Source organism: Mytilus edulis, chromosome 1 (genome assembly GCF_963676685.1).
Source record: "Mytilus edulis chromosome 1, xbMytEdul2.2, whole genome shotgun sequence".
Taxonomy (NCBI): Eukaryota; Metazoa; Mollusca; class Bivalvia; order Mytilida; family Mytilidae; genus Mytilus; species Mytilus edulis.
Genome location: NC_092344.1, coordinates 8,356,974 through 8,382,106, shown reverse-complemented (window position 1 = coordinate 8,382,106; position 25,133 = coordinate 8,356,974). Strand labels below are relative to the sequence as shown.

General features: G+C 32.2%; 1 protein-coding gene across 3 annotated transcripts; it reads left to right on the top strand.

Moving 5' to 3' along the window:
* Positions 1–1,296: 1,296 nt before the first annotated feature.
* LOC139523103 (leucine-rich repeat-containing protein 74A-like) lies at positions 1,297–24,839 on the top strand. 3 transcript variants are annotated; one of them, XM_071316882.1, is made up of 13 exons: positions 1,297–1,693; positions 6,169–6,280; positions 7,519–7,700; positions 9,975–10,082; positions 10,890–10,983; positions 12,590–12,639; positions 15,030–15,111; positions 16,468–16,553; positions 17,584–17,778; positions 22,252–22,353; positions 23,052–23,312; positions 23,707–23,792; positions 24,287–24,839. In XM_071316882.1, exons 1-13 carry the CDS (start codon positions 1,655–1,657, stop codon positions 24,375–24,377), a joined length of 1,488 nt encoding a protein of 495 aa, XP_071172983.1. In that variant the 5' UTR covers positions 1,297–1,654; the 3' UTR covers positions 24,378–24,839. The 3 variants fall into 3 exon arrangements, with proteins under 3 accessions (XP_071172983.1, XP_071172972.1, XP_071172992.1); XM_071316871.1 differs by lacking the exon at positions 1,297–1,693 and adding an exon at positions 1,710–2,069; XM_071316891.1 differs by lacking the exon at positions 1,297–1,693 and adding an exon at positions 3,693–3,764.
* The last annotated feature ends 294 nt before the right edge of the window (positions 24,840–25,133 follow it).

Below are 25,133 nucleotides of genomic sequence, written 5' to 3'. Positions count from 1 at the left end.
TAATGCCAAAATTAGACATTTGTTTATACTTTTTTTTTATTTTGACATGTCTGTGAAACAAATACAGCGAAAATTGGCACTACATCTTTCCGTCGTATTCTTCACGAGTCAATAGTCTTGTGAACATATCTATAAAGATAATAAATTCTGCTCTTTATATATATTTTAAGTATCTTTATATTTGTGAATGATATTTGTACATATTGTTGACATGGAGTTACAACCTGTTATATGAATTTTTATTTTAACCAAAGTATATAAAATGATATATGGTATCATATAGATATGACATACATACAATCTTCCTAAATGTAGGGTTTCTATATGGAAAGATGAAGCATGATTTTTTAATGCGTTCAATTTGAAAAAAAGACAAAAAAACAAACAGCAGCAAAAAAATATAGAATGAAAAGTTACAAATTTTAAAAGAAAATGAAAAGACGGGCACCTTATTGCGTGGACCTGTAACTGTTATAAGGTGTTGGATAATATACAAGACATGATAATACACAATCAAACACACACACGCACAAACACATCTTACTACAATTGTTTGACGATACGGAATTAATATTAAAAAGAAGATGTGGTATGATTGCCAATGAGAAAACTGTCCATAAGAGACCAAATGACACAGAAATTAAAAACTATAGGTCACCGTTCTGTCTTCAACAATGAGCAAAGCCCATACCGCATAGTATAATAAACACATTATTGTGTATGTTATGTTATGTTTTTTTTAATGCGATTAAATTCTTCTTCTCGTCGAAGTTTCCAACTCAGCATTCAGTTCTTGTCAATATTGTTTAGATAGTGATTGGGAAGAGAAGAGCGCTCCGTCCAATGGTCCAGAGCCACAGTGTAAAATCATGAACCCTTATGTCGTTATGGGATGGGTGTTTATTGCGCGATATATATATTAAATCTTTTTTTTTTCTGTGGGAATTATTTCCCTATAGATTTTAACAAACAACAATAAGTTATCATTGTCAATAAAGTAATGTCAAGCATCTAAGGAGTTCGTTTCATGGTTATTATTCACATAATGATCCTATTAGCGACGTGATCTGCGACATTTAATGTTTGAAAATCCGCATTAAAAATTAAATAACATGATAGGTTACATGCAATTGCAAATAATTTACCGATTTAAAAGAGGACATTTAACTTCCTTTGAAATTGATTAACTGATGTGAATCTTAAAGACGTCTTCAACATAAAGGTCTTATCTGCATCACTGGTCACGTTACAATTCAAAATTCAATCTTAAAACAAGGATCATATTAGATTATAATTAATGTTTTGGGCTTAATTTGGGATAACAAATATCAATATCGTTTCCAAACTTTAGAATTATGCGTTATGAGAAAATATTTGATTTCGTCATAAAGTAACTTTGTTAGAAAGTTGAAATATGTGTTTAAAGTTGGTTTCATTTATAGCGTTATAAAATGATACATGATTATTATAAATGACCTGCCTCGTTCCTCTGATGTATTCAATGACACGGGAGACTATTTTTCAATTGAATCAAAATAAATTCCACAATAATACATTTAACACTAAAACCCACCGACCTGCACAGAATCGGCTTTACTCTAATCCTGCAATGAAAAATGGTAGCATAAAGGATTAAAGATATAACCGCATTATAATGCAAAACTTTCTCGAATCTTTTACTTTAAAAACTCTGGTAAGTTTCCTTTTGTATTTGTTTTATACGATTGAACTTTATTGGTCAAGTGGGTTTATTTCTATGTAACAAAGGGTGGTTATGTGCAATAGAAAGTTTAAACAGTTCTGATTTGTTTATTTATCCAGATCAAATGTTGACATGTATCTTGGCTATATACTCAATTAACAATTAGAAGATAAAAACCTTTTTCCTACGTATATTTGTTGAGATATTTTATTTGTATCTGAAATTGTTAAAATGAATAGAAATTTAATGGATAAAACTTTATTCACTGAAAACACAACTTAATTTTTACGTTTGGATTAATAAGATTATGGCGCAATCAAATAGATTTCCAATGCCGGGAAGTATATCGACAACAAAACCGTTCAAGGTAAGAACATTGGTTAAAAAATAAGAAGTACAAATAGTTTCATGTTTTTACTGAAAATTTGGAAAAACAAACTTTCAAGTCATTTCTCAGGTGTTATAATAGTACTCTCTTTAAAGAATATGTTTTACTCGTTGTCATAAATATATAGAGTCCTCCTCTTTGTTTCATTTTAATTAGTGTGCAGTCTGGTAGACTAATTGTTTTAGCAATTCTTATAAGCGAAGGTAATAAATCGGATGGAAGAAAGGATTGATTTTCGAAGTAGTAGTACTAGTCTAGTGTTTCTATCATGTACTGTGAATTCTGATTGTTACAGATAACCGAACTTGGGAAATATCATTGCATAGGCGAAAACCAACGTACGCTATTGTTTTGCTTTTGCGGTAGCCCCATGACATACACGAAATATACTGTTATAACAGAAATCTCTTAAAATGTACCAAGTCAAGAAAATGGACATTGTTATATTATAGTTTGTTTCTGTGGGTGTTGCATTTTAGTGTTGTTTTTCTATTGTGTCGTAGTTCTCCTCTTATATTTGATGTGTTTCCCTCAGTTTTACTTTGTAACCCGGATTTGTTTTTTTTTCTCAACCGAACAGCGGTATACTACTGTTGCCTTTATGTGTACTGATATTTTGAGTCTTGTACATACGTGATATGTATATTGGTTGGTATTAGCTTTGAGCAAGATTTCAGCATATACACGTACTGTTACACCACTGTCTTAGTTAGACTAGGCGATGGTTTGATGCCAGAAAATATGTTTCTGTCTCTAAGTCAGGAGCCTGTAATCCAGTGGTCGTTTGTCGGTTTATCATAATTGTTTTCATTTATTTTTTTGTACCCAAATCAGGGCAAATGTTTTCTCGTTTTAATTTTTTTACATTTTTCATCTTTGGGACTTTTATAGCTCACTATGCAGTAAGGATTGTGTTCATTGCTGAAGGTCATGTGGTGAACTGTATTTGTTAAATTTGACGTCATTTGATTTCTGTTTGAGACATGTCTCATTGGCAATCATAGCATATCTTATTTTTATATTGAACCAAATTTCGCAGAAAAAATAATAATCGAATGTCCTGTGTAAAATACCTCACCTTTATTGTTTATTAACCATTGACCGATCGACAAAAGTAACCCTTTGTATTAATTAGTTATTTGGATAGAAAAAATCAAAGAAACTCAGTTTATTCTTCGTTTTTCGGTTTATACTGAATTTTCTCTACTCAAAAGGGATTTTCTTTGACAACAAAACGAAAAGCAGATTTTTGTATTCTGTTTGGCATTAATCGCTAGAAAACCTCTATGATGAGTTTATCTGTAAATCCATTTCATTAAGTTATAAACGACTTTTTATGATATATAACCCATCTCCTTAATTTTGTCTCGCCGTATTTCGTCTTATTAATTTTTATTATGATAATAAAAACATAAGTGTTTTTCCCCTGCATGGAAACCATCTTTTTGCCTAAGCGTTTTCGGAAACTTTATGTGTTGAAATTCTTTGGTCTTCCGATTTAACCACCTTAGTATAAATGTCATTATTTATTTAGTTTTCCATTTAAATTAATCACGTTTATTTTATTGAACTGGAAATGTTTTTAAAGTTGATCACAACCATTCATGATGTCAAAAAGGGAGTTTATCACGACACTTCATATTTCAAATGGGGAATAGTAGGAGGCCGATGAAAGTAAGATTTATTATATATTTTTTTAACATTAACAGATCATCATTAAGAGTTAGCATAAACATTCTCGATTGCACACTTCGTGTCTGCATATTTTCTGTAAATCATTATTCCATAAGACAAGGCCAAACCTAGATGCTGTTTTCGTTGCATATAGTCTTAATATTAAAATAGAAACGCCCATCTCAACTGTTACAGTGGATACAAAATAAAATTGGTTTGTTGACATTTGAATATTTTTTATAAAATGTTTGGGAAACAATTCCAATATATAAAAATTCAATTAGTTGAGAAATTTTCGTTTATCCCTGGTGATCAATCTATTTCTACAATTCCAATAAATTACAATTCCGGTAGTCAGAGATTACTTTGATGTCCAACGGCTGTTTTGACAGACAAGCTGGGGCCGTGGGACTTCAGAGCTTGTCCCATATCAAAATATGGATATTTGCCCGTCCAAAATAGATGCTCTGCTTCGTCGCTTCTTGTACCGACTTACGGCCTTGGAATTATATAAAGCAGGTATTAATTTGTTCATTTTTCATTTATTTTTTCATTTATGTATGTTTCATCTACATGCCACCCTTTATTTTCACTAGTGTGGATCTAGCCGGCGTTAATATTCATGAGGCTAGCCGTCAATAATATTCATGAGATCAAAACCGCGTTCGATGAAATGTTTTGGGTAGTTATTAGATTGTGACAATAAAATAAATTTTGCTGTCAATATCCATTATGGTTATGCTAGTTTAATTTTCTCATATTTGACAGTTTTGTTATAAGTTTGATCCACTTATAGGGTCTTTGCATCGGAACTAAACACACTTATTCAAAAACCAGTTGTTGGCATGACACGGGTTATGTTCTTTTCATATATGTTATGATGGTATGATACTAAACCCCTAACGGGAAGGATTGTGCCTGATGTTCATATGATGAAATCATAATCTTTCAGTCAGTTTAATTGAAGTCTGGAGCTGGCATGTCAGTTAACTGCTAGTAGTCTGTTGTTATTTATGTATTATTGTCATTTTGTTTATTTTCTTTGGTTACATCTTCTGACATCAGACTCGGACTTCTCTTGGACTGAATTTTAATGTGCGTATTGTTATGCGTTTACTTTTCTACATTGGCTAGAGGTATAGGGGGAGGGTTGAGATCTCACAAACATGTTTAACTCCGCCGCATTTTTGCGCCTGTCCCAAGTCAGGAGCCTCTGGCCATTGTTAGTCTTGTAATATTTTAATTTTAGTTTCTTGTGTACAATTTGGAAATTAGTATGGCGTTCATTATCACTGAACTAGTATATATTTGTTTAGGGGCCAGTTCAAGGACGCCTCCGGGTGCGGGAATTTCTCGCTACATTGAAGACCTGTTGGTGACCTTCTGCTGTTGTTTTTTTTCTATGGTCGGGTTGTTGTCTCTTTGGCACATTCCCCATTTCTATTCTCAATTTTATTCACAGTGACCCAACGATTCAGACATTTTTATGTCACCCCTTTGAAAAAGGGCGGACATATTGTTATTCTACGAATTCTTCTTCCACACTTTTTGGCCAGCTTAGTTCTCGGAGATGACTTGACATACATTGATATAAATGACAATCCCCATGTGCAGATTTTTGATTTTGGTACACTCAAAATGATTGCTACTACCGTGACAATGTCTAGTACGGGGTGACACCCTCCGCTATTGCTTGAAATAGCAAATCTAATTACTTTTATTTTCAAATGGACGTCAAGTAACAAGTCCCACGGCCCCAGCATGTCTGGCAAAACAGCCGTTGGACGTCAAAGTAATCTCGGACTAACATTCCGGTTGTATTCAATTTTGAGAGTACCAATGATTTCAATAAAATTGAGGATGGAAATGGGGAATGTGACAAAGAGTCAATAACCCGACCATAGAACAGACAACAGCAGAAGGTCACCAACAGGTCTTCAATGCAGCGAGAAATTCCCGCACCCGGAGGCGTCCTTCAGTTGGCTCCATAACAAATATATATACTAGTTCAGTGATAATGAGCGCCATACTAAACTACGCTATTTCAATTATTTTTTAATCTCGGGGACTGATCTCAAATTTGAGTAAATCATCACGAATCCTCATATTTATAAAAAAATAAAAACAAATATAAGCAATGTAACGTGGAAACTCCATGTAAACTCGAATTATTGTAAAAGTCTTATTTTTAGTCTTCAGTTTGTTTCTGTTCATACACTCACAGCTTTGACGAAAATGATATTCATATCAAATGTTTCTGAATTACAGATACATGTAAGGAAGGGGAATAGTCCACTGAGTCAGGTGAATGAAGAATGGTTTTCGATGTAAAAAAAAATTGCGTATGACTACGGTCTTCAAACATGAAATGTCCTTTTTTTTATTCCTAACTGTTACATTTCAGAGTCGACCTACCACAACCACACAAGATGTAGATCTAGATTTATCTGACGATTCTGATTCTGACGAGAAGAAGCCGATAGAAGATGACCAAGAGACATTACTGGATCTCTCTGGTAAAATATATATTATCAAGTTATGAGGGTATTTAGAAAAAATGATTTGAAAATAGACCTAAATATTCCTATCGGTTAACATCAAAAAATGAAATTGGATGGAGAGTATATCTCATTGGCACTCATACCACGTCTTCTTTTTTTTTTTAATGAGGATAAAAGGATTTAAAAGATAAGGAATACTCAATTGATATATTTATCCACTAGTTTGTCTTTAACAAGCGACAAACATGCAATTGCCATTCACAGTGAAAGTCCATTGTGCCATTACACTCTGGAATATATAAAATTATCTATAATCTTAAACATAATAAGTTACTATTTCGTTTAAAGAGGTAGGATTAAGAGTGATTACGGCAAATCGACCAACAGTGATTTTATAAGATCCATATAGTTTATTTATTCTCTGTGTATTAAAGGTTATTGATACTTACTAACGCCAAAAACAATCAAATATTGATAAACCTAGTATACACCTTATCAAAATAAAATTTATGATGTTTGGTTTGTATGAAATTGTTCTACGCTTCGGGTGTCAATTTTATAGCTAGTATGATCTAGCAAAACTAGATGCAATCAAGTTTAAGATCCGATTTGAATTAATCGTTTGTTATACTTAAATGTTCATGACTCGCGAGTATTATTTCTCTAAAGTTTTTTTTATGAAAGGTCGCAGGCTTTTACAACTACTAAACATTATAAATATAAAATTACATAAGAAACACTTAAGATTTTAAGACTGCTTTATCCTTCCGATTATAAAGCAAATACTCAAAGAGCTATATTTTGCTTTAACGTCAGTACAAGTATTTTGAATTAAGAGCTTCACACAAATATTATTAAAAGGAAGGACTAAATTGACATTTTACCTTTATTTGATTTTAAGATATTTCTAAAGATAATATTTCATGTTAAAATTCGTCGTAACCAAACACTCTCTGAAAACAATTAATTATAAAAGTTCGTAATTTTGCTTATAATTCTATAAGAAAAACTCTGATTTAAAAACAAATTCTGATACCATACGCCTCTAATCAACATATCATGACAAATTATAGTCGTAAGAATTGCTGATAAATCAAAATAACAAATGGATGTTAAATCATTTGGCGAATACTTTGTGTTCTTTTTAAGATGGCTGATTTACCTATTAACAATAACTTTCTTCTAGACAATTTTGATTAAATCGTGAATATAAAGATAGATATACCATAACTTCAAATTAAATTCTTTTTTAGTTAAATACCCAGATTATGACAATACGGGTTCAAAAACATATGAAAAAGCATGTAGAAAATTCGATGTAGTTCCATCATCAAAAATAACCAGAAAAATGGACAGTGATAAGGACACAACACTTGATCTGAAACACTATGGTCTAGATAGTAAAGGAACGATGGCTGTTGCTATGGCAATGGTGGTAAGTTTTATTTATCTATATATGTCACAAAAATATATATCAGTTCCACTTTATGTGAAGTTTGTACCGTGGTGGAACTATGCAAGGTCTTGTAACAGGTTAGGGTTCACGGACATGCCTGTACTAGTCATACATATGACAGTTGCCATTCCCTAGAGGTGTTTGAGCTTTTGATTTTGTCATTTTATAAAGGACTTACCGTTTTAAATTTAACTTGGAGTTGGGTATTTTTGTTATTTTACTTTTGAGTAATGCTTTAACATGACTTCACAGACATCATTTGGAAATATTTCCATTATTAATCATCTCCTGGAAATTTTGCTCACATACCCCACGTCCCCACATGGTCATTGGAGAAATTAAATAAGTATAAGAAAAAAAATTGTATAAGAAAAAAAACTGAATAATAATTTCCTGTCAATATACACATCTACATAGTATGTCCTTATTATCTACAAAATTTCATGAAATTCTGTTGTGTGCTTTCAGAGGAGTTGAGAGGACAAACTGTTGCAGAAGTACATTGAAGTAAATAAGTTCAAAGGGGCATAACTCCTAGAAAAAAAATTGAATCGTAATTTCCTGTTGATATGCACATCTACATAGTATGTCCTTATTATCTACAAAGTTTCATGAAATTCTGTTGTGTGGTTTCAGAGAAGTTGAGATGACAAACTGTTGAAGTAGTACCTTAAAGCAAATAAGTTCAAAGAGGTGTAACTCCTAGAAAAAAAATTGAATCGTGATTTCCTGTCGATATGCACATCTACATAGTATGTCATTATTATCTGAAAAGGTTTCATGAAATTCTGTTATGTAGTTTCAGAGGAGTTGCGATGACAAACTGTTACAGTAGTACATTGAAGTAAATAAGTTCAAAGGGGCTTAACTCCTAGAAAGAAAAAAAAATCGCAATTTCCCGTCGATATGCACAACTACATAGTATGTCCTTATTATCTGAAAAGGTTTCGTGAAATTCTGTTGTGTGGTTTGAGAGGAGTTGCGATGAAAAACTGTTGAAGTAGTACATTAAAGTAAATAAGCTCATAGGGGCGTAACTCCTAGAAAAAAAATTGAATCGCAATTTCCCGTCGATATGCACAACTACATAGTATGTCCTTATTATCTGAAAAGGTTTCGTGAAATTCTGTTGTGTGGTTTGAGAGGAGTTGCGATGACAAGAAACAGGACTGACGGACGGACGGACTGACTGACGGACGGACGGGTCAAAAACATTATACCCTCCGCAACTCCGTTGCGTGGGGTATAATAAGAATTACAGGGAATAAAACAATTAATCTGACGAAAATTAAGAAATGTTTCAATGCCTGGCAATGAAAGTGTCAGCTGGCTTTTATTTGAGTATTGTTGGAATTATATAAACTGTCAATGTATGCCAAAGATACTAAATGATTTGGTACTTGAGTATTAGCTTGCTATTTAAAAAATCAACTGTCTTGGATTCTACATTAATTACACCTACATGTTATAAGATCAATCACATGTTTTGTATTTTTTTCTTCTTAGAAAGACCACAACAAAGTTGAGAACCCGTGATCACAGTTTTATTGTTACTAAACTCCCTGTATATCAGCACATCTAAATCCGTTTACATCCATAGCTATACGTTCTGGATTATTCCATGTATTACTCTTCGAGTTTCAATTCCCTTACCTTAATACATCATGTTGGAAAGATGCGTGGTTCCGTCTTCAGGTGAATCCTCCTTCCTCTGCTGTTTCGTCGCTGTCCACTACAACCTCCAGAGGTGCGCCGACTGGGGTGATCAAGTCCCAGCCCGAAACCACATGGCTATCCATCCCTGCCTCTACACTTACTGCTTCCACTGTTCTGACCTTTTTCTCCATAACCACATCGATGCTGTCTCTGCCTCTTTACACAAGTTAGCAATTAGCTTACTTCTTTCCCCTCCAACAATACCAATTGCTCTCAATGTGGCGGGAATTGTAACTTCTGCTTCAGATCCACCAAAATTTGCCAATCAGTTGATGTTACCAGTAAACCGCTTCCTTCTACCTTCTTCTTCTGTCCTTTCTCTCCTTCCTTAACAAAATTGACAAAAAAGTAAGTCCTTCCATATATATATTACAATTAAATATCCGAATTTCATTCAGCATTAAAGGTTTTTGACAGAACATCAAATGAGTGAACATATTTTCTTGTGGCCTTTTTTAAAAAAAAAATATCATCACTGAACTATTTTCTGCAGTAGTCGACCGTCTGGCGACTAACACATTTTTGTTTTGCTTTCAGGTAAACACGACCTTAACTAAATTGAACTTAAAAGGCAATAATATAGGTGAATCTGGGATGCTTTATCTACAAGTTATGATGTCAGAAAACTGTACTATTACATCATTGGTATGTCATCTAATAAAACACACAATACAATCAGAAACTGATCAAATTAATTTACATTTTTAATATCAGGTCTTGAAACAGATAAATGATATTCAAAATCCAGGTAGTTGTTTCAAGCAGCAATATTACTTAGCTTTTATCAAATAAATCTGTATATACAATATATTATTATAAAAAGGATGCAAAACGTGATTCTTTGATCATATATATCTTTCGATGAAAATGAAACGCAATCTGATTAGCAATTGTGAACGTAACCTTTTTGAGACAACTTTATCAACATAAAAGAGGGGCAAACGATGTCAGAGGGACTCATAGATCGAAATTAAAATGACAACGCCATGGCTTAAAATGAAAAAGATAAACAGACAAATAATAGTACACAACATAAGTTTCGAATGATAATAACCAAAAATTAACAATCTAGAACGTTTAGTTTAAGCCAATTTTTTTAAAACATAAACTGTTATGCAATTAAACCTGATGTGCAGAAAACACTGAATCGAGATTGTTTTTTTTTTGCCTTTTCGGATTAGCATTCACGTGAAATGCTCGAGTCAAACGCAAGGAAAGCTGAAGAATGTTTACTATTCAAGAGCTTTAAGAGAAAGTAAAAAAAAAAACACTACACAAACAAAAACAAATAAGCAGATAATCAAACAAACACACCTAACAATTGTTTTTAACTCTTAAGTGTGCATTAACAATTATCCTCTGAAAATGATAAGTTGATGACTTACATATATCTAAAACAAATAGATGATAGTTGAGTAGTGTTAAAAATATTGTTCAATTTTCTTTCTTTAGGATATTTCAGAGAATAATTTGAAATCGTTTGGTGCTAAATCTATTGGTATGATGTTACACGACAACAAGTTTCTCAGAGAACTAAACATAGGAGGTAATGATCATGTTGTAGTCTATTATAAAAATGGAATCAATTTTATATATCCTGCACACGTCAAACCATGTTTGCTTATTGGCCTGTCATTTGTTTTTACCAACTCAACAATGTGTAAGCTAGTCAACATTTGCCCAGTGTTTTTACTTTGAAACCTTATATTATATATTCTATATTCAACTGTGTTCAAAAATCACTTTCTTGAAGAATATTATTTTAACCTTAATCGTTTTCTACCGATGAAGTATAATTAGTTATCAAAGGTACCCGTCTTATAATTTTTAGTATGCAAGACGCGCGTTTCGTCTACAAAAGACTCATCAGTGATGCTCAGATCAAAACAGTTAGGAAGACATACAAATCAAAGTTGAAGAGCATTGATGACCCAAAGTTTAAAAAAGTTGTTTCATGACAGCTAATGTTAAAGTTTCTTAATTCTCTATAATAAGTATTCCATACACATAACTAACCTGCAGTAAGAGACAGTTTTCGATAGTCGTAAATTGATCAAAGGTTATCTCTCTTTGCCGCCATGATGAGGTCATTATTTACACATTTATTTATAAAGCAATAAAATCAACTGTCCGCTAGACTGTAAAGAAAACTTTTTTTGTAAAAGTTTAATTTCTGTTAGCCTTGCTTAATTCAAGACTACCAGTTTCACCTCTAATATAGGGGGCAATGGAATAAACTCATATTGCGCCGTTCTAGTATGAAAAACAACGTATACTTGATGGAATATTTTTTAACATTAGAGTTGTCTTTCTTTTACAAGAAAAAAATCCAACATTTAGTGGTTTGTGTTTGCAAGACTGTCTCTGAGAAACCTACATGTATAATAGGTGAATGCTATAAATGCTATAATCATTATCACTTTTTTGATTAATAATATTCCAGTTAATAAGTTTTTATAACAGCTAAAGTTAAATTGGTTTTAGAACAGCAAAATTCTGTTTTTTTGCTGCCACTTCACTTGAAGAACAATTAAACTAAAAATTTCATTTTACTTTTGAAACCCCGACACAAAAACTATTTAAACATAGAAATAAGGAAGACCGACATAAATTGACACAGTATAAGTTTAACGATCCTAATCGACGAGTCTGTGGCCAATCTCATTGTCAACATAGTTTTGTGGTATTATATATCTAGATATCAGAATAGTCGTCTGATTTGTAATTCCCCGACTGGAAAATTTTAGAAGATTTAAATTCAGATGACATGTGGTGCATGCATGGAAAGAGACACCTCCTTTATGAATGCAGCCGGTCTCGCTACATTTTGAAATAATGCGATTCCCTAATTAATTTTTTTTAACTTGATTTGTGAATTCACAATGGATTCATGATATATGAACATCGGTAAACTAATTGTATCCGTTGAATGACATTTAATGTATGTGTCTCGAAAATTATACTAAGCTTGTATGGTAATAGAACAATATTTTCAGAGTATTATTTAGTATATACTTTTATCGATTGTCATATACGATGTATAATATACAATATATGATACACTATATGTTTTGTTCTGTTCTTGAATTATATCATCAAGGGTTTGTTTTTATAAATGTTTATTTATCTATGCATCCTGGATTCTTCTTCAGGAAATGGCTTTACAGACCTCGATGCACCTTTCCTTACAAAAAAAATTGAGGTAAACATTTATTGGTTCACATGAAAAATGTTGCAATCAGAAAATCAAATGTCAAGCTCTTTGGAAAAATAGTATTATACTTTTCAGTATAATGTGAGATATACATTAATTTTACTAGGAAGAATATTGGTTCTTACCATTTCATATTCTTGTTTCAAGCCAATTACCCCGTGGTTAAACATTTGTTGTGTATATGTAATGACATTGTGTCGTCTCATCAGTTATTTGTTCACACATGTTTATTATTTGAACCTTTCACAGTTTACTTTTCAATATTGAATATTTTATAGACGAAACGCGCGTCTTGCGTAAATATAAAATGTTAATCCTGGTATCTATGATGAGTTTATTTCACGTGCTTGTTCACACTATACGGACTTCATATACAGGAGTGTGCTCCTTACGCAGAAACTTCTCTAACAAAGTTATGAGGAGGACAGATTAAAATTGACACTCCGTAAATTTTATGGACACCATCACGAATTGGTGGATCCATACGATGTGTCTTTAACCAAACTAGCTAAGTTCATTTTTACTACATGGTAGATTGTGGTTTGTCATTATGTCGTCTAATCTTTTTATTACCAAACGTGACTTATTCCCGATTGTGACTGTTTTGCTGAGTGTGAATTCGCATTACTATAAGACGTGTTACGGTACTTGTCTATCCCAAATTCATGTATTTAGTTTAAATGTTTAATGTTATATTTGTAATTCTCATCGGATTTTGTCAAATGTGTTGACGTCCTTTCTATTATATTTATGTTTTATGGAAAGAAAAATTAATCACCGCCGTCATTTATTAGATTTAATTTTGGTCAACGTAATCTGTACGATAATTTACGTTTGAAGTTGGATTCAAACTGGACATATATATATTATAGTTAATTGCTATTAATAAGTATTGCAATATGCATTGTGTTAAAATGTAATATCAGTATTTAGTTCTATTATAATCTTTAATCAATCCTAATTCTATCTTACTTTTGAGATATAGTTTTTCATGTGTGACGTCATTTTTCTGCTGTTTCAGAAATTTCATATATTCAAATGTGACGTAACTTTTTAATGCCTTTTCACCATCGTATGTGACGTCATTTTCATAATTTACTGCGTTGAGGCCTGGACTGAGTCGGGTGTGTCTACTCTGTATTGGTCTTTGTGCATTATGTATTCGTGTTTGTTTTATGTAATGAGTTAATACTTCAGTTTCATTATGTATATCTGTTATATTCATTTGATAAAATTTACTGTTTGCAATAGCATTAACTGTTCTAAATAATAAGGATGTTCTTATCCCAAGCATAAAAACATAGCCGTATTTGACACAACCTTTTTCAACTTTTGATCTTCAGTGCTGTACAACTTTGTACTTTTTTTCGCTTTCGATCTTTTATATCTGGGCGTCACTAGTGAGTCTTGTGTGAACGAGGCGCGTTTTTGGCGTATTGAATTTTAAACCTGATGCTTTTTGTTATTCATTAATCATGTGTTTCCTCGTTTAATACGTTCACCTATTTATTTGTATTGTAGTCCTGTAATATTATGTTGTCATTTCAATGTTATATTTAACATTGCCATTAAAGTGCGAGGTTTGGCATGCCGCAAAACCAGGTTCTACCCACCATTTTTTCGTTTAAAAATGTCCTGTACCAAGTCAGGAATATGGCCATTGTTATATTATAGTTCGTTTCTCTGTGTGTGTTACAATTTAACGTTGCGTCGTTTGTTTTCTCTTATTTTGGAGTGTAAATTGACATTGCGATAAGACGTGTCACGGTACTTGTCTATCCCAAATTTTTGTATTTGGTTTTGATGTTATATTTGTTATTCTCGTGGGATTTTGTGTAATGCTTGGTCCGTTTCTGTGTGTGTTACATTGTAGTGTTGTGTCGTTGTTCTCTTATATTTATGCGTTTCCCTCAGTTTTAGTTTGTTACCCCGATTTTGTTTTTTGTCCATGGATTTATGAGTTTGAACAGCGGTATACTACTGTTGCCTTTATTTATTTGTCCTTTTTGAAGACTATGTAACGTCGTGTGCATTTGTAGACGTTCAAGTTTTCATGATATTCTGTTCTAGATGGTATATGTATGACAACCCGTTTTAGATGCTAGATGCATCATTGCTTATCATGCCACATCTCTGTATTACTAAATAAAAATTAACAATGACGAACAATATCTGTTATGTTTTATTACTACATATATTTCCGGTAAATTCAGAGGTGTAATGTTTAGCCTCAAACTGCAAATACATAATCAGATTTTGAATATTAATTTCAGAAAACATACAATAAACATTGCTATATAGTTTTTTTTTAACTTGAGCGAAATACGCGTTTGCGTGTTCTTGATTCTTTAAAAGTTGCTTTTATTTGAATTTTACAGGAACACATGGCCCTGCATTATTTAAACCTTAGCCACAATTTGTTTGGAGATTTATCAGGAAACTCATTTGAACACATGATAGGTTTGTATTTCTTAGTAATATGTAACTAATTATTCGTAATATGTTATGCATATGATTATATACTGCATAAAACAAAGTTTTTCGGTAGCACCTACTTTGTAAAATTATAATTGTTAATAGTTATCAAAGGTACCAGGATTATAATTTAGTACGCCAGATGCGCGTTTCGTCTACATAAGACTCATCAGTGACGCTCATATCAAAATATTTATAAAGCCAAACAAGTACAAAGTTGAAGAGCATTGAGGATCCAAAATTCCAAAAAGTTGTGCCAAATACGGCTAAGGTAATCTATGCCTGGGATAAGAAAATCCTTAGTTTTTCGAAAAATTCAAAGTTTGGTAAACAGGAAATTTATAAAAATGACCACATTATTGATATATTCATGTCATCACCGAAAGTGTTGACTACTGGGCTGGTGATACCCTCGGGGACGAAACGTCCACCAGCAGTGGCATCGACCCAGTGGTGTAACTAGTTATCAAAGGTACCAGAATTATAATTTAGTACGTCAGACGCGCGTTTCGTCTACATGAGACTCATCAGTGACGCTCATATCAAAATATTTATAAAGCCAAACAAGTACAAAGTTGAAGAGCATTGAGGATAAAAAATTCCAAAAAGTTGTGCCAAATACGGCTAAGGTAATCTATGCATGGAATAAGAAAATCCTTAGTTTTTCGAAAAATTCAAAGTTTGGTAAACAGCAAATTTATAAAAATGACCACATTATTGATATTCAACCCTTAGTAAACCCTTTTCATCCATCTTCAATTATCATATAATTACTCGTGCCAATTTACTTATACACGTGCTGTCTTAAAAAAACGTTTGAGGTACTGATCTGATTTGGTTCCAACTAATGTTTTGTTTCTTACAACTTAAATGGCCGCCCTGCTTAGTTAATGATTAGTAATTCATTTAATGTATATTAAAATATTATCAGATCATTTTCCATGGAGTACATAAGAATTACTATACTCCTAGTTTAGAAATCGAATCAAAATTGTAATCACCTTATTCTTCTTACAAATATTTGTATTAGACTTTTATCACAGAAATTTCTGACAACAAAATGTCTTCATATTCAGCCACTTTCAGCTTGACGTAAAATGTGAACAAGTTTTGGATCTTTCTGAAATTTACTTCATGTTTTGCAATTGTTTGAATATTTGATTGATCATAAACATCTACTTCTTGTGCTTCGATACTGAGTACTGCGCAGGGTTATGTTTAGCATGACACACTTGTATTTTTGTTTCATGTAGGATTGATTAGTTATCAAATAATTCGATTGTGTTTTTAACAACGGGCACACATGTAGTGTATTTGATGATTTTTTTTTATTACTTTTAGCTGAAAATGCGTCATTGGAGGAATTAGATTTGAGCTGGAACCAGTTCAGAATTATCGGTGCTAAAAAGATAGCTAATGGATTGAAGGTAAGATTTGAACATGCCGAACCAATGAAAAGAAAGATGTGTATGATGTCATTTAACAATAGACATTTTTTTATATGAGTAACAGGAGATGCCTGGCTTACTTGAGACTATACAATGACCAACAATTACCCTCATGATGAGTGGTATGCATTGTAATATATGTAGTTCATCACACTACATCTGTCATCTTTCCAAGAATTTAATTAAGCATTTTAACTTCCAAAACAGCTATTGCTATGGATATTTTAATTCTAAAATTGGACACGAGTACAGCAAGTGCTTAAAATATATTGTTAATGAATTAGAAGATAACTATATTGTACTTTAAGCTGTGAAGGCATCAATTGGGAATTTGATGATCGCAAGTTAAGTTTACTGGCGACACGTTAGCGGAGTCAATAAACGGGAATTTGGGACAACCAATCACGAATTGATGCCATCGGAGCAGAAAACAAAATATGGTTATCACCAGTCTAAAGAAACTGAGGGAAAACAACGTCAATCATGCATAAAAAATCTGTAATACGACCTCTAGATCTGCGGTTGTGCGTTCATTTTCATAGCCTCAATGAATTTTTGCCTTGAAAATTGGTGACGTTATGTAATCAAAATGAACGTTATAAACGATGTTGCATTAGCAATGATGTTGACGGTAATAGATCTTATTGTGTGTCTTATGAGATTGATAATAATAAATGTTTTATGTACTTATGTATTATGGTCTCGCGATAAACTTGATGAATGTGATACAAGAAAAAAGTGTTGTGGACACTGATTACGATATCTTTTTTTAATACATCAGTAGGATTTTTTCAAAATGATTTCAGATTGGTCGTTGCTTTATAGTGCTTCGCATATTTACCTTAGAATTAAGTGTGACATCTATGTTCTCCTAATCCTAGCAGATATACCAAATTTAGAAAATTGGTTTATTGATTCATGTATAAATGTTACCAAAAATGTAATTCGTTTATTAAAACATATATTAAAATAGCAAAATATTAAACAATCCAAGTTTTATATATCACAGGAAAATGACCATTTAAAGATAGTAAACGCCTCTTGGAATGGATACGATGACGATGGAGGAGCAGCTTTCGGTGATGTTCTTGCCAATAATAAATATTTAATAGAATTAGACATATCATGTTGCAGAATAGGTCCGGAAGGATTTGGAAAAGTAATGAAAGGTCTTAAAAGCAACGACGCTTTAGAGGTTTTAAAGGTAAGACATGAACATCAATAGAACTTGACTACATTTGATTATAGCGAACACAAATTATAAAAAAGACAAAAGTAAAAAAAAGCTGTCTTGAACTACAAACATGCAGATAACCATTGCCACAACTATATGTCAATACAAGACAAAAAAGATTTCTTAAACCTCTACTTTATGAACTTCTAATTAAATTATGGTTTGTTTAAATGCATCTAAAAGGATGTTTTAATGTTTCAGACACGAAAAAACATACAAATCTGCCATTCTCACTTTAAAAGAAGCAGCGGCGAAATCCATGTTATGTCCTGTATTGAACTACTAGAAACATGTGTTTTAATCAATGTTAAACAGTTTGTATTTGCGAGTAGTCGAAAGCGCTCTTAGGTAAATATTTAATGACCGTCCGTCTTTACGTATACATTTTGCGTTAGAAATCGATTCAAGGAGATCATTTGTTCAATTTAGTAATTTGCATTTCAATTAATGGAACTCTACGTATTTTTAGGACCAAATGATGAGCACGACCACTGGATGTAATCTGAATGTCTAATTATGAAAAAATTTCTTCCTTGTAGAGTAAGTCAAAGTCTTCGCACTTCATAAATGATTATTAAATTTTGGTCTATCTTCATTTAATTTTGATAACGGAGCAATCATGGCAATAAATTTTGCTCATAATTCCCGATGAATATTTTGAAAACTACCTTTTATATTTTTTTCTCCTTGAACCTGTAAAAGAGTTTTGTATGAATATAGGATACATATAAAAAAAATACTCTTTTGGTATCAATCGAATGAAAAACAAGGGCGCAGGAGAGGGCTTTAGTATGTCTTTAAAACTTTTCTCCTCAAGAATCTAAATTGTTTGAAACTTTGAAGGCCTGACGAGTTAGGTGTCTTCTACAAATGATTCTCATTTCAACTGTTTCCAAACATTTAGACAACGATTGAACATAGTAAATAATATGGCAAAAAAAAACCTCAAGTTTTCTTCAAAACTCTTTGCGATGTGGAATTTTGTTCAAAGAATACCCTTTTCTTCATTTACTTCCACTTGGTGTACACGCAATTTTGTATTCTTGGTTTTTATACCACTTTTTGCCCCGCTTTGAAAAAGGGGGTATCCTTTTTTACCTCTGTCTCTCCGTCCGTCAGTCCGTCAGTCTGTCCGTCCCATGAATATTGTCGTCGCATGTTCTCAGAAACTACAATGCCAGGATTTCTGAAATTTGGTTTCAGGGTTTATACAAGTCAGCTTTACCGTGTGATGCGTTTTCAGATTCATCACTTGACAACTTCCTGTTTACCGAACACTAACATATTTTTACACTATTGACATTATCCACCTGCGGCGGGGGTATCATCAGTGAGCAGTAGTTCACAGTTACACTTGTTGTTTTATCTGCTGTAAAATTGTCGTTATGAAACATCCTGGATGGAAAACAAAGCCATTCTTAGTAAATTTTGTCAACTTTTTTACGTGTAGGCAATCCTGAGAGTCTTTTTTTTTTAAAGAGTTATTGAACATAATTGAAAGTTCAACTAAGCAATTCCGAGCAAGTATCGTATACTTATATTTCTTTATTACAAATTTATAGAGTAAAGAATTTTGGCTTCAAAGTAAAACCTTCACATCAAAATATATATAGATAAGACACTTAAGTAGTTAACCGATGATCAAATTCAATCCAAAATACAATGGCAAGTCCAAGTGTAGGGAGACCGAGTACATGGTATAATATAGAATGCGTCGATTCTCGGTTGAAAAACGAAATAGCGTCTTATATTCTTTCCTATTTCATTTTACCATTTTACCAACACTCCAATGCTCTTTTTTAATTGGTCGAATGTTTACACGATGTTGAAAAACAATTTTGGTTTGGAAAACGAAATATAATCTATTAAAGATTCCTTTATCTGACCCCTTAAAACATATACTATATCAGAAATAAAGGACTTTGCACTAAACTTCGAAGCATATAGTTGAACAAAAAAAAACCACCAACATACAAGACTAACAAAGACCGGAAGTTCCTGAATTATGCAGACATGCGGCTAGGTTAAACATGTTTTGTGAGATCCTAATCCTGCTTCTTTATGTATAGCCAATGTGGAATAAAAACCCACAGCAATACGCACATTAAATTTGTTTAAAATAAGTCCAATGTTATTGAAAATAACAGAAGAAACTTACTATGTTGTGCTTCCTGTTACATGTTTGTATGTTTTTTTAGTGATTAAGATTTTGACACAATGTTGACTGCTGTATTATTGACATTTTTACTTATTATTTATGTTTGTTTTGTTCACGCATAGTTGTCAATATAATAGAATTTGATGCGACTGTCATATAAGTGAAAGGTTTAGTTAGCTATAAAACCAGGTTCAATCGACCCTTTTCTACATTAAAAAATGCCTGTAACAATGCAGGAATATGACAGTTGTTATCCATTGGTTTGATGTGTTTGAGCTTTTGATTTTGCCATTTGAAAAGGGACATTCCGTTTTGACTTTTCCTCGAAGTTCAGTATTTTTGTGATTCAATTTTTAGCAAAATTACAAAGATGAACACAAATTTACAAAGGGATACTAGCATTTGCTGTCACGCAAGCTCAAGACCTCAATTAAAAAGTAAAATCACAAAAATACTGAACTCAGAGGAAAATCCAATCGGAAAGTCCATAATCACATGGCAAAATCAAACGACAAAACACATCAAAAACGAATGGACAAGAACTGTCATATTCCTGACTTGGTACAGGCATTTTCAAATGTAGAAAATGGTGGATTGAACCTGGTTTTATAGCGCTAAACCTCTCACTTGTACCACAATTAAACTAATTGAAAGAGCATTTTCATATGAAAATCCTTTTAGTCGTATTACTCTTGACTTGACTCGGTATTTGTACATCGAGGTTTTGGCTTTTGTCGTTGGGCGTTCGATTAAAACACAAGAGGTTTTATAGTGTTGCTTCCATTTCAATTACCCTTGTATTTATATTATACTTAAAATGTACTTTTATTAGGAAATTATAAACTTTTGCGGTATTATGTTTTATGTAATATTACTGTGACTTGACTGTTAGTGTTGCTCTCCACATATTGCAACTTATTCAAAATTCTAACCAAATTGCAATTTGTTTTATAAAACCAAACTGTTCAACCGGTCAGGAATTTGAACAAACTGCTGTAGTTAACCACGGCCAAGTCACGAAAGGCAAGGTGATATAACAAAACATACTTACAATCCTACATGACTTTAATTCCACTTTGATGTTGTTGTGACAAAATCAGTCTAACAGTTTGTATAAATATTTTATAGTCATTACCTTGCTGAAGGTGAAATGTTGTTATTTTGAATTGCTTTAAAAATGTCCAAACTAGGCTTTCACATAGTTTTTCTTTCTAAAATTCTTCTATATTAATAAGAATCAGAAATTATGTGAAATAAAACATTTCATATTCAGTAAAATATGTGTGAAATTACAATATGTTTGTAGGAAGTTTCCATGGAGAGATAATCATTTTTTCTTTCAACAATTTTCATTCAAAAAAAATATTTATTTTAGGTTATCTCCCCATGGAAACTTATGTAAAACGTATTGTTATTTCACACAAATTTTACTGAATATATAATATTTTAATTCAAATGATTTCTGATTCTTATGAACATTAAAGTGGAGATAAAGTCTTATAGGATTGTAAGTATGTTTTATTTAAACTCATCATAGATGCCAGGACTAAATTTTGTATATATGCCGACGCGCGTTTCGTCTACAAAAGACTCATCAGTAACGCTCGAATCCAAAAAAGTTAAAAAAAAAAAAAAAAAAAAAAAAAGCCAAATAAAGTACAAAGTTGAAGAGCATTGAGATTATTTTATCATCGTGCAATTAAACATTTTTACTCAACGGTTTGTTCAAAATTCTGACCAGTTGAACAGTTTTGTTTTATTAAACAAATTGCAATTTGGTCAGAATTTTGAATGAGTTACAATAGTTGGTGAGCAAAAACGTACAGTCAAGTCACTGTAACTAAACAATCCGTTTTTATTGTCGTGAGATTTATTTGTATGTATGTTTCTTTGATTTATTTTAAGTCAGTTGTGTTGTATGTCTGTGATGTACACAACTTTGGCCGCTGTTGCTCACAAAAATTAATTTCAATATAACAGATCCATAAACAACTGTCATTTAAGTTGGAGATGAAGCTAGCTATAAAATTTTGTTTATCTACTGACTATTGAACAGTGGTATACTTATGTTGCCTTTATTTCCAATTTCTTCGGGAAATGACTTTCCAAGTCGGAATCATGACAGATGATTTCCATTTGTTCAGTTGGTTCAGTTTTAAAGGTCTTCCTTCTTTTTTAATTTAGCTTCGAGTTCCGTAATACTTTTTACACACGAATTTAATCTAACGTAAATGTAAAATTCAATTCACTATAATACGTAACTAATGAATTCCTGTTTTATTTAGATTGGTAAGAACAATATTCCTGATAGCGCAGTAGAAACAGCTGTAGATCTCCTGTTGACTCTAGATCCTTCCACCTTTAAACTAGAATGTTTAGATTTATCAGTGAGTAGAAAATAAAATTGTACTAATTAATACATTTTAGAATATAAGTTAGTTTTAAAGTTCCATTAGAATCTTTCGCCTCTTTATTATTACACCCTTTTTAACTGGAAACTAGATACCGTAATGTGAATATATTTGTTCCTGTTTCCCTAAACCATCTAAAGTTATAGGTTACAATACACCATTAGATTTTATGGGCGCAGCCATTTTATGAGCATAACATGGTATTCAGAATTAAGAGTATGGCTAATCCTGACTGGTCGATATGTGCGCCCGTTATTTTTTATTATTAGAGACTTCGTGCACTCTGCTTTATACAATAGGCAAAATAAAATTATTCCGTAGCCCTAAAGGCTTTTCAACGCTAGGACAAGACACGTATTCTTAAGGGCAAAATTGATAGGCATGGGAGATAAGTACAAAATACGCTAAGAAAAGCAACGCGAGCCTATATTTTTTGGACCAAAAAATACTGTCCTAATAACTTTTCTTTGATTTTAGCAAGGTTTCGTTAAAAAAATCAACTTTCTAAAGTCTGTATCTCGAAAAAGACTACCATTGTCTCCTATGGGGAAATTAATTGTTTATTTCAATCTATAGTGCTAAACAATATATGTATTTTTCCTCCTTCTCACGTTTAAATATGATTTCGGATAATCGATAAAAACTTCCGACACGTTAATTCAACTTTTTTTCAGGATGTAATGCTAACAGGAAAATCTCAAGAAAGACTAGCAGAGCTTAAAGAACCTTTCCCAGAGTTGGATATAATACATGGATATACTGATTCCTATGGAAAGAGGAGGATGGTTGGCTTCGGTGACATGGGACAAGAAGCTTTGTTATGTTTGAAAGAATACTTGGAGGAATGTAATATGACAGTGACTGAGCTGTTCAGTAGGTTTGATGAAGACGGCAGTAATAGTGTAGATTATGATGAGTTTAGACAAGGAATCCGGGTAAGAACTTTTAAGTTTATAACATATTTGAAAAAGTTTTAGACGCACAAAATTTATAATGTGTTATTTTAATATACAAAACAATGAAGAAGGGAAATTACACCAGAAATTTTACACAAATTCAATCACACAATCAAAATTTTAATATAGCACCCTTAAAAAACGTAAAATATTACTTCAAGTGTAATCTTCCCTTTTATAAATATATATGTACTCCTTTTGAACGCCACTCATGGCAATAATGTGTCTCGTTCAGGTTTCTTCTTCAAATGCTTGTAGACTTTTTGTCCAACTGTTATTACAACAAGCCCGCTTGTGACTCTCGTACCATGAGTAAATGAATAAATCTTCTAATGAAGAGCCGTGTGTAAAAATTGAATTATTTGAATTTTAGGATGAAGGTATACCATTATCATCAGAACAAGTAGACCACTTAATCAAATACATAGATATCGATGGCGACGGTGATATAGACTTCAGGTAAGTACATTTTGAGATGGAAATTGGGAAATTAAATGTAATATACTGATTGTTTTCGGAAGAAACAAGAAAACTTTCAAGGCTTGCATCTTCTCCTACACGTTCTAGCATCGCATTTTCGAAGCTTAGATTGATCTTTTTCCAATATTTTTAGCTCGGATATGTGCACTTCCGTCATGCATAATTCAAAAAGTACGGTATTATAAAAAGAGGACGACCAAATTTAATATAATATTTTATTCAAAATCTGAAGCATAACTTTGATTTTTAAGAAATATGTGGTTCAATATTTCTGTATGGATTGATATAACGGTATCAGTGTTTTCCTCTCTTGGTTGTCTTAAATGTGATTTTACACTACAAAATGTAATCATTTTTATCATTCGCCAAATCAATTTAGAAATCTTCTCATAACGCTTAGAAAAAATTCAGAAATCTAAAGATAATACAGCTATTACTACACATATGAGGCATTTTCAAAATCTTTTTTTTAGTGAACTGGTACTTAAAATTAAAGAGATAACAAAGAAACGAGCAGAGGAGATGGCACAGAGAGATGCTGAATCAGCGAAACGGCGGCGATAAATCCTCACGATATTAATGTATGCATTACTCAAAAGATCCGTAACCAGAATTTTTGTCATGGAACGGGTTGTGCCATTTATTCCATCACAATTTGTAACAGTTCGTCTATCAATTCCTGTCAACGGTTATCTCGAATCAGATTTACAACAACATTCGTGATATCTGACAAACTTCTGTTATCCTTTTGGTTACGGAAATGATAGTTTTCTTTAAAATAATCTATCTTTTAAAATTAGATATAATCATATAAGACTGCGTCTGCCAAATTTTTTTTTTATTTCAACTAATTGCATTTGGATGAATACATATACGAACAAACAGTCAACAGATATGACTTATAGTCAACTGATATGCCTACTGTTAGTAACGAATATTTAATTTGAAGCATACTGAAACATTTTATTGTATGTCACTGAAGAAACAAATGGTCTATGCAATATGTAAATATAATTTGTAAATATGGTTTGACATTTTCTAATCGTCGTTTGTAATATAAGAACAATATTAATGAGAGCCACTAACTTGTATTTTGCCGGGAAAAAATTGCATGTCATATAAATATATGTATATTAGTTATTTGACATGCCATGACCCTGCTTTACAAGAGATATTTATACAAAAACCTAAAATAACTCTTCCAAATATTTACTGTATCTCTAAATTCATGTGAGTAGCTACAAAATGCAAATCCAAGCTACTTTTTATAGATCTGTAAAAACTGATCAAATCTACCAGGCTTATAATTTGGCACGACAG